Source organism: Tetrao urogallus, assembly GCF_951394365.1.
Source record: "Tetrao urogallus genome assembly, chromosome: 7".
Taxonomy (NCBI): domain Eukaryota; kingdom Metazoa; phylum Chordata; class Aves; order Galliformes; family Phasianidae; genus Tetrao; species Tetrao urogallus.
The window spans coordinates 7027957-7042571 of record NC_136820.1 but is presented as its reverse complement, the minus strand read 5'-3'; the positions used below and the strand labels follow the sequence as shown (position 1 = coordinate 7042571).

Sequence of the window (14615 nt, the reverse complement as noted above, 5' to 3'; positions counted from 1 at the left end):
TCCCCAGATAGAGAAGCTTTGGGTAGGGACTGTTTATGCAGCTGTGTTCTTTCACTCTCCATTTCACCTGCCTCACCAGCTTTACCCTTTAAAGGATTCCTCTTGACATGTTCTCTGACTTAACCCCTTTCACCATTTAAGAGCATTTACATTTAATTCTTACTCCTTCAGATGGCATCAAAATCTTTGCCCTTCTATTATGGCCACAGTTCATCACTTACATATGTCTTCCATGTTGGCATCTGATCTCTCCTTTTCATTACCTACTTCAAAATTTCTTCTTAAAAGATCTTCTTTATATATTTATAAGCATTTCCAGACCTTTTCTCTTCTGGTCCTGTCCTCCTTCTCTGAGTCACTATAAATGAAGCCTTCTTTAAGGCTTCATTTCAGTGCTTGCCACATGCTTCAGGAGCCTCTTACCTTGCTCACCCAGTCCAGTTCCCAGTAGCCCACTTACTGCTTTTTGGATTCATTTTCTCTCTAAGCCTCTCCTATAGTGGTTTTCCCTATGGACAGCAGTCTGTGGCGTTTCTGTTACACGTGTTTATTCTTTGCAGCTTTGTGCTGTGTTGTTTGCCAGCAAATTCACAGTTGGTTCATAAGAAGGTCACGTTTAACTAAACCTGTCACTACTTCTTTTTCTTTGGTGGGCCTTGAATCTTCCAAACCTATAAGGAGACGCCAGCTGGATGTGATTAAGTGTTATATGCTGCACATTAGTAAAAATACTTCTGCAGCCTGAGACTCCCAAGTTAAGGAGGAAAAAAAGCCACAAATGTTTCTCTCCATGCCATTTTTCACCCAGGATCTTCAAAGCAACTATCAGGAAACCATCTAATGCACACAACTGACCCATGCCTCCCTTCCACTTTCTTTGATCTTTCCCGCATTTTCCCACTGTGAATATGACTTAATCCAGAAAATGCTCGTACTTTGGTGAGGGAAGGCAAGGTTTCTTCATCTGGCTCTTCTCCTGTGGTTCTGATCACAATAGTAAGAGGAAGGAACAAAAAAGCACTGAGCAATGAATAGATGGGAATAGGCAGAGGCATTGCCTGTACCAGGGGAGGCATAAAAAACACAAGCTCTTTATTTCTCTTACTCAGAGTAACCACATTCCTCCAAATCTCCTATTTCATCTCGGATATTCCTACTTCACTTTCCTACATATTCATTGTCATCACTTTGTGCCTAGAATTTATTTTTTCTTAAGTAAGCATATGTAATTAAATTGATTTATGAATTTCTGTTAGAATTGAACAGAACTGAGGTCAAGGAAAAATACTGCCTACAGAGGAAAACTCTTTTTTTTTTTTTTTTTAAGGCAGTGACTTGGGCAAGGATAAGTTGTTAATATTTTATTTTGTTATATCTGAAGCAAAAAGAGTTCAGCACCTGTTACATACATACCGCCTACTGCCTTTAGCAAAAATTGGGTAGAATTTTTTTCTTATATAAGAGATTTTCATAGATATATTAACTGTTTCCTCCCTGATGACCTCTGGGGCTGCGTCCTGTAGTAGGGCACCACTCTCTGAAGAACAGCACTGTTACTACAGTGTGAAAATAAATTAGTAACAAAGGTTTTTTTCTTGTATGTCTGGGAAGTATGGTGTATGAAGAGTGGTTGCATACATTCTACAGTTGCATCCACGAGGGTGGATAGTGATAGGACAAGGGGAAATGGTTTTAAGCTATGACAGGGGAGTTTTAGGTTGGATATTAGGAGGAAGTTTTTCACTCAGAGGGTGGTGAGGCACTGGAACAGGTTGCCCAAGGAGGCTGTGGATGCCCCATCCCTGGAGGCATTCAAGGCCAGGCTGGATGTGGCTCTGGGCAGCCTGGTCTGCTGGTTGGCGACCCTGCACATAGCAGGGAGTTGAAACTAGATGATCACTGTGGTCCTTTTCAACCCAGGTCATTCTCGGATTCTATGATTTAACCTCCACTGTACAGATGTAAAATGTACATGAATATCCTCTGCTTTCAGTGTTTGTTCCAGAGTTCAGTCTTAGTACTAATTGATTCATCACTGAATGATTTCCAGTAACAAAAGCACCTGAATCATCTTATAGTCATGGCAACCTTTTGCTTACTCCCTGCGGGTACTGCCAAAACAAATATCAGTTATCTGCCTTGCCTGCAAAAAAATAGATGGCTGATAATGTAATGAGAAAAACAATCACTTTACTGTTGTGGCGGGTCAATTAGTGATCAGTTGGAGCAAGCTGATGTGATTTCATACAGAAAACAGTCATTTTTTTAAAATGTTCAGCAAAGGAAGTGTGTTTTGTTCCAGGTCAACCCTTTGTAAATCCTGATGGGACACCGGCAATATACAATCCTCCCAGCAGCCAGCCGACAATGAGGAGCCAGATGGTGGGACAGTCTCAGCAACAGCCTTCATCCCAGCAGCCTCAGCAGGTTCAACAGCCTCAGCAGCAAATGGCAAGTCACCTTGTCACACAGGTAGGTGTGCTGGCCGCTGGACAAAGAAACAAAGCTCTCAGGGGTATGGAGGATAACCAAAGGATTAGGGGAGGGAAGGCTGCAACTAGACAAAATGCTTTCTGTTCTTTTCTTTTGAAGAAAACCGTGTATTTCCAATGTGGATGAAACAGCTGGAGAAATAAAGTTCCCTTTCAAATTCCATCTAAAGGATGGTTTCATTTTGAAAAGGAATATTAAGCTAGTTGATGTATGTCTATATAGTCTTTAAATTTCTTTTGGAAAAACTGCCGTGCAAATAGAAGCTGAAGCATTCATTTTCAGACTGGTGTAATCTGTAGTTCAGTACAAATTGCTGAAAGTGGAGGCGTGGGAGCACAGATCTATATTCACTCTTTACCAGCCACCCTTCCATAGCTTTGAAAGTAAAGGTGAATGTATATTAATGGTTTCTCCTTCCTAATGTTTAATTACTCTGCACATTTTCTCTGTTTTTATCCATGTGTAGGCTTATACTATACTAACAGCTACACTTAGCAAGTTTGATCCCTAATGCTGATAGACTGTGAAAAAGAGTTTTAGATTACTATTCTCATTATGGATTTCTCCTCCTTTGGTATGAGAATTGAGGCATGCAACGTAGGTACACCATATGCAGAATATTTACACATACCAAATAGGGTTGGAGATTTTTGTCACCATCATTCCTGGGGTATAGTCTGCCAAGCTGAGGGCAGAACTGAAACCCAACCAGAAGGATAGTGTGGGAGGAGAAGGTGGGGAATTTGTACTGCAAACATAGAAAACATTACTACTTGGTGGATCTTCAAGGGCCCTATGCTTTCTCCATGGCTCTGGCCCATCACGCATAAATTTATTCTGATGCTGTGTGAACAGCTTTGGACTTTTTCCTGTCCTTTCCACAGCAGTGGGGTTGAGTTCAAAAATTCAAGTACAGCTTGGGACCCTGCTGACTCTCCCATTCCAGTTACATCAGGCCTATTCTGTAGGTAGCTCTCTCACAGCCCTAGCCCCCAGAAAGACCTCCTGTTGTCTTCTGCCCTTGCCCCATACTCTGGCCATGACCCTACTGTGAGCTAGAAGCTCTGGAGCTGCAGCAGTAGGGGGAAACAGCAGAGGAGTTTAGGCTTAGTGCCATGGTGCTTCTTCTCCCTGGGCCCTGGATGGCCATGGCATACGGCCAGCGATGGGTAAGCACAGGCAGCAGACTTTGGGTCTGGTTCAAACTGTGCACTGCATATCTGTTCATTCAGGGTGGACTACAGGGCAGACAAAGGGAATTACTCCAGCAAAGATGTGATATCCTACTCGCTCTAAGAGCAGCCAAGATCCTCTGTACTTTTTGTGTTGTTACAATTGGGCACAGTTTCATCCCAGGTTATCCCGAGAGACGTTTAAAATCACTGCAGTTGCTTTGATGTTACTGTGGTTGCACTGATGTTTGTGGCTCTCATTTCTTCATTTGGTCTCAGCAGTTATAGAAGAAGGTGGTGGTTCCAAACCTCTGTAAGAGTCAAGCTTAACGAGAGATTAAAATAAAAGAAATAGTAAAGCTGTTCCAGGGCAACAGTGCTGTAGAAAATTGTTTTTTCACTTAGGTAAACATCTGCTCTGAGCTGACAGACCTGTCTCTGTCATTAATTTGCAGCCTGTTTTTTGCTAATTTTGCTAGCTATTATGTTCTGCCAAAGCAGCTCTACAATCATTATTCCTTTGCCTATGACACACTGAGTTAAATCAGTCATTATCAGCAAAATCCAAATGTAAACTTACACCGTGCTGCTCTTCCATTTTATCTCTGTAAATTAAATGTAAAATTATAATTTGGCTTTGCTTCCCATCAGTAATAAAAAGGCGTAGCTGTGGCTTTACTTCATCTAGCAGCCACCGAATATAAGAACATAAGGAGAAAAGTCTGTACTAAAGAATTGTTTGTGGAAAGATAAAATGAGGACTAAAATCACAGTACCTGACCTCTTGTTCTCTTCTGGCGATGAGTCACCTGCATTTTCAGAGCTGTGTTTGAGACCTTTGTTCTCAGAAACAGAGTTTGTTGTTGTTGTTATCTCTTTTTCTAAGTGGGTTGTACTTATTGTCTTTCACTGTGTTTATTTTGCAGCCTGTTCAGGCAATGCAGCCATCTTCTCAGTCAGTCCAATATCCAGCAGTTTCTTATCCTCCCCAGCACCTCCTGCCAGTCTCTCCAACGCAGCAGTTTTCTGTGGTACTAAAGACTTTTGTATTTTCTTTCCTTGAAGTGGGTGCGTGAGCATGAGCATGCTCCAGGGCATCTGGGGAGGACTGCAAGGGCTTCCCCCAGGACAGATCCAACTAAATCCCTCTGGGCCTTAACATTTTTAAGCACTGACAGGCATTTTGTAAGAATGTCTCCACTGGTTTTTGCTATCCAACCTGGCCGATGAAGTTTGGAGCAGGGCTATCTACTTAGTTAGTAGGAGCCTCAAGGAAACCTTGAAGCCTCAAGGGTATTTGAGATTTGGATATTGTCCCCATTTTCTGCCTGCAGCTGGAGAAGACCTCTAGGAAATCCTTTATTTTATCAGTATATTAAATCTACTGCCTAGATTTATCCCCTGATCATTCCAGAGCACTTAAAAAGCAGAGTATTGGTGAGCCATCTGCCAAAGGTGTGATGCTATCGTGCATCACCGCTAAACACTAATGGCCCATGTATAATAAAGAGTGCACTGGAGTCTGAATCTGGTTTGGTGCTTCCAGGGCTAAGATTATACTGTTGTAAAATAAAGCTGACGTTTTAAGAGGCACTGCAAGATCTTTTTTTTTTCTCCTTGTTATTTTCCCTGGTAATCTTGTTTATGACCGATTTGTCTCAAGGTGGAGATGTCACCTAGTTACAGTAAAAGATGAAAACAAAGCTGAATGGATCCTTGCAGCTAGAATAGTATTCCTAATGCCTGGTAGATGAACAGTACCACTTAAAGGATGAGAAAACATGTCTGGTGCGGAACAGAAGTTGGATATCTCAGTGATAATTTCCTTGAAAAGTATCTCCCGTGCATCTCAGATTGTTCTCGTGATAAGCACTAAAACATAAAAAGCCAAGTTAGACTATCTTAATAGGGAAACTTCCCCTTCTTCATGAAATGTATGCACAATGTACAAATTGTTGTGCAAATCCAAAGACATTCCAGACTAAACGGAGTTTCTCATTGAATGTGCTTATAGTCATTTGCCATCCAGGTAACAAATATCTTACCTTTTTAAAGAAATGACTTCAGATAGACCACTTATGTGTCTGAATATGAATGGAGAGTGCCACTAAAGGTAATAGCAATCTTTCTTATGCCTCGTGAAGCTCTGGACAAGAGTGTTTAAAATGATTGCCCATATTATCCTTCTGCAGAGCAGAAGGGTGAGGCTGTGGAGCAAATGCTTGCTGCTGTGCTTACCACAAAAAGCCATGTTTTTCTGTTCTGAAGTTTCCTGCAGATAAATATATTGTGCAGGATAACTTTGGAGAGTAAACGCCACAGGAATGTCAACATAATCAAAGACAGTCCATTTATAAAACGAAATTGATGTTTTAAATATAAATGATTTTTTGCATTGCTTATTGCCCATCCCTGAGGGGGGGAATAAGAAATCTGCATATTAGCACACTAGATAGTTTTATGAGGGGTGTATTACTATGTAAAATACACTTTTATCTTGGACATTTAAAAGTCTTATAATCTGGGCACAAATGAAGATGCACAGATCAACGTTTATAAATCTTTGACCTTCGTGAAATAAACTTGAGAGCTGATTTTCAACGAATCTTTTTGCAAGACTGAACAGGTACTGTCTAGAATCCTTCTATCATTACCAGCATGTAACAAGACCTAGGTCCATTGACTTAACGCGGTATGTTCATCCTACCATAGACTTTTTTTCCCCTCTGCAGTCAAATAAAACTTGTTTCTTTCCAACGCTGCGTTAGAAGCTTTGAAATAAGAACCAAAAGCTTAGCTTTTTTACCTTCTCTATGTTTGCAACCTTGGATTATCAAAACGGTCCAAAAAGGAAAAGATCTGCACGTGAATTCCTGTTGGGATCATTTTGAAAAACAGGTGAAATTACCACCATGTCTTTGGATGAGGAATTTTGTGTTTGGCGAAAAGGTATTCATCATAAAGTTACTTTCATGCCCTTTATATTGAAAATGTCATCTTCTGAACACTGTAAAGTTCACTGACATTTGGGGGAGAAAAAAAAAAAGGACACGGGGAGGGTAAAAGCCAAAATAATTGGCTTTTGTGTCAGGCCATGCCAACCACCTTGCACCCTTTGTCAGAGCATTTAAAGTCATTTTCGTTTTAATTGCCTCCATTCTTTCTAGATATCTCTGCAAAGTTTGGCACTTATTCGAGCTGAGCAAATCCTTTTCCCCTCATGCTCTGTTTGAACCTATTTTGCTTTGCTGATTTGCTTAAACGTCTACTGCAGACATCATGTCTACATCGTTTTCTACTGACTTTTGCCCTGCAGCGAGATGACATGACCACCCAGTTTAACCAGATGAGCTTAAGTCGTCAGTCATCTGGAGACAACCCCGAATCGCCTTCTGGTCCTGTCTACCCGTCACCCATTCTACAGCAGCCTGCTCAGCAGACGGGTTACATCATGGCTTCCCCAACTCAACAGCTTCCCCCAGGAGGCTTTACAGGTTCAGGTCCACCAGTGTCCCAGCAAGTGCTGCAGCCACCACCGCCACCCCAGGGCTTTGTGCAACAGCCACCACCACCTGCTCAGGTAGGCAGAACCTCCTCTTCTTTCTGTTGCCAGTGTGGCGTGGTGCTCATTGTAAAATCAGAAAGACAATGTTAAAAATGTTCTCCAGGATATTCTCCAAAATATTATTTTGATTGTTTTCCTGCCTTGGCAAAGGTTTAGCAGATTTGCAGGCAGCAGGAAACTTGCAAAGCCTCTATCGGTTCTGGGGTTTCAGCAATTCCTTCCTTATCCCCAAACCATTTTTTGAATGTGTATTTGAACTACAGGACACATCTGCAGATGAATATGGAGGAGGAGGGTGAGTAAATATCCATAGTCCTTCTTCCTTGTATATATCAAGAGCACCATCCACACCAGCCCAGGTAGTCGTTAATCATATTTAATTGACTTGAACATGTGAGATGTCACAGATCAGTAATTTTTACTGTCTTCTTGAAGACTGATAATGTTTTTCTGTTCACTACCAAACATCTCTACTTGTCTCCTGGGTACCTTTACAGAATATTGAAAGTGATTACTGTCAAGAAGTAAAATGCACAGATGACTTTCTGGCCTATTATCAAAGCATACACTTGAAAAAGCCAAATTTCTTATCCAATTATAGATACAATTTTAAAGTAGAGTTTAAATCAAATTATTAATACCATGCCTCCTGTTTTTTCTGTTTTTGAAGGAAGTATTCAAAAAATAAAGTTAAGAAGTTCATTATTTATTTAGCGCAAAAGGAATTTAAATTCTAGTGCTTCTTTGCTTTTAACTTCCTAGCAAAAATCTGTAATTGTCTTTGTTACCACAATTCCATGTTGCCATCTTTCTGAAGAATTTGTGCTTTTATAGTTCTTTAAGTGGGCTAAAGATCTAGTGCCTCATTAATTAATAAAAAAAATAAATGAAGTACTGATGCTCATGTCCCACAGAGGACTGTGGCATCCCTTGTATCTGTTGTTATAAGCTCTACACCCATTTTTCTGAGAAAAGGTCTACGAAAAATAATATTTAGGAGCTCAAATTTAAAACTGACTTTCTTAATGGAAAAGACTGCTAGGAAAGGATTTCAGTGTTTGTCAAATGTGGAATTTTTTCCAAATCTTGAGGTGAAAAGATGATCTGAAAAGCAGAATCCCCTAATGCATTCCTCGCCTGGTCCAGGCTGCTTTTATAGGTGAATAAGCTGGGGTTGTCCAGCAGTCTTTCCTCACATCTAACTCCTAATGTCTTCAGTGCTTTCAAGCATATTTAACCAAGGTTCACAACACTTCTGGTAACCCCACATCTCTCGAGTGCCTCTGCAGCACTGATGGCATACATGGAACGCCTTATTCTGGATGTCATCTCCAAGCAAGTGGAATAAAAAAAAGAAGGTTAACAGGAGTAGCAACATGAATTCACCAAGGGAAAATCATGCTTGACCAATCCAGTAGTCGCCTGTGATGTCATGACCACCTGAGTAAAGGAGGAGAGAGCAGTGGATGTTGTCTACCTTGCTGTCAGCGAGGCTTTTAGCACTGTCTCCCATAACATCCTCATAGATAAGCTTAGGCAGCATGGGATAGATGAGTGGAAAGTGAGGTGGATAGAAAACTGTCTGACTGGCAGAGCTCAGAGGGTTATGATCAGTGGTGCAGAGTGTGTTTGGAGGCCTGTAGCTAGTGGTGTTCCTCAGGGTTTGGTACTGGGTCTGGTCTTGTTCAACATGATCAGCAGCCTGGATGAAGGGGTAAAGTCCACCCTCAATAAGTTTGTTGATGATATGAAGCTGAGAGGAATGGCTGACACACCAGAAGGCTGTGTTGCCATTCAGTGAGACTTGGGCCGGCTGGACAGTTGGGCAGAGGGGAACCTGATGAGGTCCAACAGTAGCAAGTGGTAAGGTCCTGTACCTGAGGAGGAATAACTGCATGCATCAGTACAGGTCAGGGCTGACCTGCTGGAAGGGAGCTCTGTGGAGAAGGACCTAGGAGTCCTGGTGGGCAACAGAGGGTGACCATGAGTCAGCAGTGTGTCCTTGTGGCCAAGAAAGCCAATGGTATCTTGGAGTGCATTAAAAAGAATGTGGGCAGCAGTTCGAGGAAGGGAGTTCTTCTCCCTCTCTACTTTCTTTACCCTGGTGAGGCCACACCTGGAATACTGTGTCCAGTTCTGGACTCCTAAGTCCAAGAACAACAAGGAACTTCCAGTGAGAGTCCAGCGGAGGGCTGCAAAAATGGTGAGGGGTCTGGAGCACTTCCCTCACGAGGAAAGTCTGAGATCTGAGACTGTTTATTATAAAGAAAAGACTGATGGGGGATCTTATCAATGTTTATGTTTTTCTGAGCTTACTTCACAGCCACTTGCTGAACACTGTCATGCATTGGTCATCTGAGGGCTGAGTGGTGAGTCCTCATCCTGGTGATGGGTAAACTGGGTGCAGGATTTTCACCCAGTCTAGTTTAGTGTCTCTGTGAAGCTGTGTTCTCTCATTATTAATACTTGTTCTATTGTTAGTGGTGAGGCAGAAATTCTCTGAAAAGAGATGTAAAGAGGAGGTGCCTTTTTATCTGTAGGCTGGTGTAGGGCCAATGCTGTGCTAACGGTGTGTCTATTGGCTGCTATCCGTGTCCGTACCCCAGATGTGGTGCATACAGGGACTTTCCTCCTGCATCATAACACATTGGAGAGTTACTGAAGGCAAAATAAGTACCTTCTGAGCTTGCAGCAACTTTCATTATTTTCTTTAGGAATGCAAGGATGCACATGCACACCATTCATCTCCAAATTGTCACTGTTCCAAAAAGTCCATATTTTTCAGATACCTGTGTGGAAGTGGGCTTGTGGAGGTCAGGCCCTTCTGCCCATGCCTGTGTATTATGAAAGTACAGCGGTCTTGGTCTGCTGAGGAGGGAGGCAGGGCAGCAGCTTTTTTGCATCAGAATAGACAGGTGGGAAATCCTGATGTAGAATATGGCATGGTAGTTTGTGGGCTACTCATAGCATGCATAGGGCAAACCGGGGCTCTCTCTTACAGAAAGCTAAGCAAAGCCTTGAGAAATAGTAGTTCCTCCACTGCAGGTTCCCTTACCAGCCTTACCAGTTCAGTTTGCTGGGCAGGGCAGCTATACCATGCTCCCCCTCCCCAGTCACAACACAACTTGACTGTGGCAATGACTTACTCTCAGTATGAATCCCTTGTTACTGTTTTGGACTTAGATGCAACACTAGGCTGGTTTCAGATGCCAAGTCAGGTAGTATGAGAGAGTCTTAAAAACAAAAAGAGTAATAGGGGTAGTAATGCATGCAAACACTGTGATGCATTAATCAATGCAAAGTAATCAATGTAAAAGCACTTTTATATCTTGAATGTTTCTTTTGGATTTATACCAGTAAAAAGGAGGCTTGACTCTAATGGCTGATTAGTTCCCATAAATGCATTGCTTATAAGGTTCTAGTAGATTGGCTGTGGGGCCCTCTGTGCTGTCAGAAAATGGGAGCAACAAAAATTTGGGTAGAAGTACTGTGAGAATGAGCATTTCCTTTGTAGGCTGAAAGAGAAGCAAGGAAAGCTCTCCAAGCCTACAAGCCCAAAGGTACTGTTTTTTTATTATTAGCTTTTGTATCAAAGTTCAAGAAAATATGGCTATACAACAGCACTCTGAGATTCTGTATCAAAACAGAAGCAGACTTGAGTTCCGAAGAGCTTGCCTAAGAAGTGATGAGAGGACCCTTTATACATCTTATGCTGCATCTTTCCTTACAGCTGTTCTTCAGTTTAACAACCAAGTCATGATTTAATAACCTGAAAATAGCAATCTGTCTTTGTTCAGCCAGCTGGCAAAAAAACCCCTTAGTCTGTGTTTGCTGAAAGAGACTTTTAGCAACAGATTCCTATTTGCTTTCTGTATCACAAATAGCAATCATCTTCACTTTCTCAATTTTCTTCTCTGTCTGATGATTCTTCTGTAGCACTTAAGGGCCCAAAGCTGCCAGTAAGGGCCCGCATTACTTGGAAGCGATCTGTCATTGGTACTTGTCATTGCTCAACATTTGCTGCTGCTTGTTTCTGCCTCTGCAAATGAAGAGATGGGGAAAACTGTAAATACTGTGATAATGACAAGGCATACACTCATTGAAGTTACTTCCACCTCTAGCTCTTTGGGAAAGTTGTACTGGCAAAGTGATATGCAAAAGTGAGATAGTACAAATTCTTGGAAAGGCTGGGAGAAATAATACAGGTTGAAGGATTTTTCACCTGAATGAATTTTGTCATCATTAATTTGAGCTGGCTCTATTTAGAATCCCACCTCCTAGAGACTCTGTAGCTACCATGAGGCAAACTCTTTATTCATGGCATGGCTCCAGTGAGAGACATGAAAAAAGGTTGGGAGTCAATTTGAAGGCAGAATTCCTACATGTTGGTGGGTCTTAATGACCTGATAAAATCGTACTGGTGGAAGTGCAGGTGCCTGCAGGTGTTGCACACAGGCCATTATTTTTTGTTACTATTCTTGCAGTTGTTATGGAGGATGGAGGGAAGAGAGAAATGCTTAACGAAAGATGCAGCCCAGTCAGTAACTATACTGGAAAGAAATGTTCCTCCATGCTTCAAGACATTATTGTGGTTTCTGTTGTCTTTTCTCCAGTTTTAGGTAATCGTAGCTGCCATTTTAGCAATAGTGTCAGCATCACTAATCATCTAGGTGAAGGTGTTAATTCAAACCTAATTGAACATCAGCAGTGCCTATGAGTTGGCAGAATCAAGCTGCGAGTCAGCAGGGAGATAAGCTAGGAAAGTGAAAATCAGTCCAAAGGAAGTGTGGAATTGTATTCCTACTGCAAGAAAATAAACAATGTACCTACTAATTTAAAGGAAGCTGTTAGAGAATAGTCTGAGAGACCTAGGCTAACAAAGAGCTTTTGAACTGTATGTAGATGGAAGAAAGCAGAAAGCCAGTGCTGTTGAGTCACTGCCCATCATGTAGAGCCATAGCATAATGAAAGGAGAAAAAATGATGGCAGTTCATGGCCATGGGTGCCTTGGAAGCAATGTGCCCACTCCTGTTGCAGATTAAGTTAAATAAAAAAGACTAAACACAGACATGTATTAATGGTCAGCATCCAAAGAGGGAATTCACCTTCAGAATAAGAATGTCTCCAATGGAAATGATCACTTGTCAAATAATTTTAAGGGTAATTATTACAGAGGGGATTTTTTTACTATGTCAACAATTAAGACAATGGAGTAAAGTCTACAGGCGAGAAAAGACAGCATCTTCTTGGATTATGGTCTCAGATGTTTTTAGGATAACCATATAGCTGAGTTGATTTACTTGTTAGGGTAGTCAAAACTTTTCAGTTCTGTAAATGATAAATGCTATACTTGCTAAAATACATTGCGCTTGCTAAAGGTTCCAGTTTAGACTGTGTATTCACATGGGAAAGTAATTCAAAAATAAGTCGACTTTTCAGTAGGCTTCAACAGAAATGTAATGTGTTTATTTGGAGAGAACATGAGCAAGATGTTAGTAATGCTGATGTAATGAAAAACTGAAAAATTCAGGAGGGTCTGAGTAGACATTGTAAGCAGTATTTACTTCCTCTAATTTCACTGTTCACTAAAGAACAAATAACTTGTCTCAACTACTGAGGTATTGATGTACTCAAGATAAATGAAAATGGATCCTTCCAGACCCCTCAGTCACTGAAGACTTATTATATTCATGTTTACATTTTACACCAAGCCGTTTTTTTAATGCCTGATCTCTTCTTTTCAGTCAGTGTGTGATTACTAGCAAATTCATCCATCAATCTTTATAAATTAAATGATTTTTTACCCAGTATTCCTACCACTAACATTTTTCAGGGTGATAGATTACACTCTGAAAAGCTTCTAAATGGAGTATATAACAAATGTTTTAGATCCCAGTGAACTGAGAAGATGAGAGAAAACTCTTTCACTAATTCTGAAAGGTTAATGTGTGATTAAAAAATAATAATTCCAAATACACCCAGGGTTTCAGTGTAAGTACAGGTTTTGTACACGTTCGACTATAAAGCTCACTTCAAAACTTACGCTGTTTAGGCTTCACTTTAAAGCTCTTATCTACAATCTCTTTCCATGAGAGACATTTCATACACACTCGTGTTTTCCAATATCTAGAGGTATGTCTGCAGAAGGAAAATTAGGAAGCTTAAAGTAAATCAAATAAATTTAAATCCTTTAAAAGCTGCAGTCAGGACAAGTGGGAGTATTTCCAGAGAGGTTTAATAACCTTTAATTTGTAGCGTAGCGTAATAAAAATAATAGTTTTTTAAAAATTGAGATCTGTTCCTCTGTTTCAAGGCAAGATCAACTATTTTCAGGGACTTCACTAAGCTTGAGTCCTCTCACCTTGTTTAACTCTGCTATTTCTGTGTCTTGCTGAGAACTATCCAGTTTCCACATGATGAGCTTAGTGTGATAAAATGGCCTGATCCCTTACTCAGGCTGTTTTGAGGTACCCTGATGTCTGGCTCTACTTTCCTGATACCCTATGGCTTTTATTTGCAGAGAAACAAATTAATTGTACTTTTTGCCCATTTCACAAGTTTTGCTTTTGTTACTTTACTCTTCAAGAAAACAAATGACTCAACAGCTGTAGCCACCTGGTGTTGTCTAGAAGGAGGATAGCTTACAGCATTTTTCAGTCAAAGCATTTGTGTCTTCTTCGTATGTGTTTGAATCTAGCTGATACCATCTAGAGGAGAAAAACAAAAGCAAAAACGCTACGTGATTTCCATTGGTTTAAGAGAAAAAATAGCAATTCTTGAAAAACAAATGGGAATTCATCTTCTCGATTGACAGGTGATATTAATTATCAGTCTGTCTGTGGGTTTCACTTTACCAACATCATCTAGTCAGTACTGTTTATCCCAATACTTTTTCCACAGTAGTTGCTGATTAGTGTTCGCTTGCCCAATTAGCCATCCATATCCTCACCTTTCAGGTGTCCTTCTGTATACAAAATTATGCACTTACCTTTACTTCACTGATATTTATTTAATGGATAATTAGATTGTCCAACGTGAACAATTTGAATTTCAAATTTTATGGATAATCAATTGTTCAACTCCTCCACAGCCATTCCCTCCATGGAAATAAAAGTGGCAAAAGTAGTTCTAAGATTTGCATGAAAAAAAACAAGAGCATTTTCTGTGATTTTGTGGAAGTGTCTGTGTAGGATAAATACTGCGTGATTTATTAAGAAATGCTGAAAGATGTGGTAAAAGTTGTGAGGGAAGCATCACTGAAGCCTGCTTCCCTCTGCAGTTTGGTACCATAAGCTCTTGAACTTTGGTACCTGCAGAATCAACTGCAGCTGAAAATGAAAAATGTTGAGTGCTTTGAACTTGCCAGGGGTCAGTTGAAAGCTGTT

The 14615-nt window shown here is 40.7% G+C and overlaps 1 protein-coding gene across 2 annotated transcripts in view; it reads left to right on the top strand.

The window, feature by feature from the left end:
• Nucleotides 1-14615, top strand: part of ARPP21 (cAMP regulated phosphoprotein 21) — a gene marked incomplete at both ends in the record, with an annotated part of 97073 nt that overhangs the window by 46168 nt on the left and 36290 nt on the right. For both annotated transcript variants that reach the window (XM_079538640.1, XM_079538639.1), the window contains 3 exons: nt 2303-2472; nt 4592-4696; nt 6982-7245. In XM_079538640.1, coding sequence (XP_079394766.1) covers nt 2303-2472; nt 4592-4696; nt 6982-7245 — 539 coding nt within the window. The remainder of the gene's footprint in view (nt 1-2302; nt 2473-4591; nt 4697-6981; nt 7246-14615) is intronic.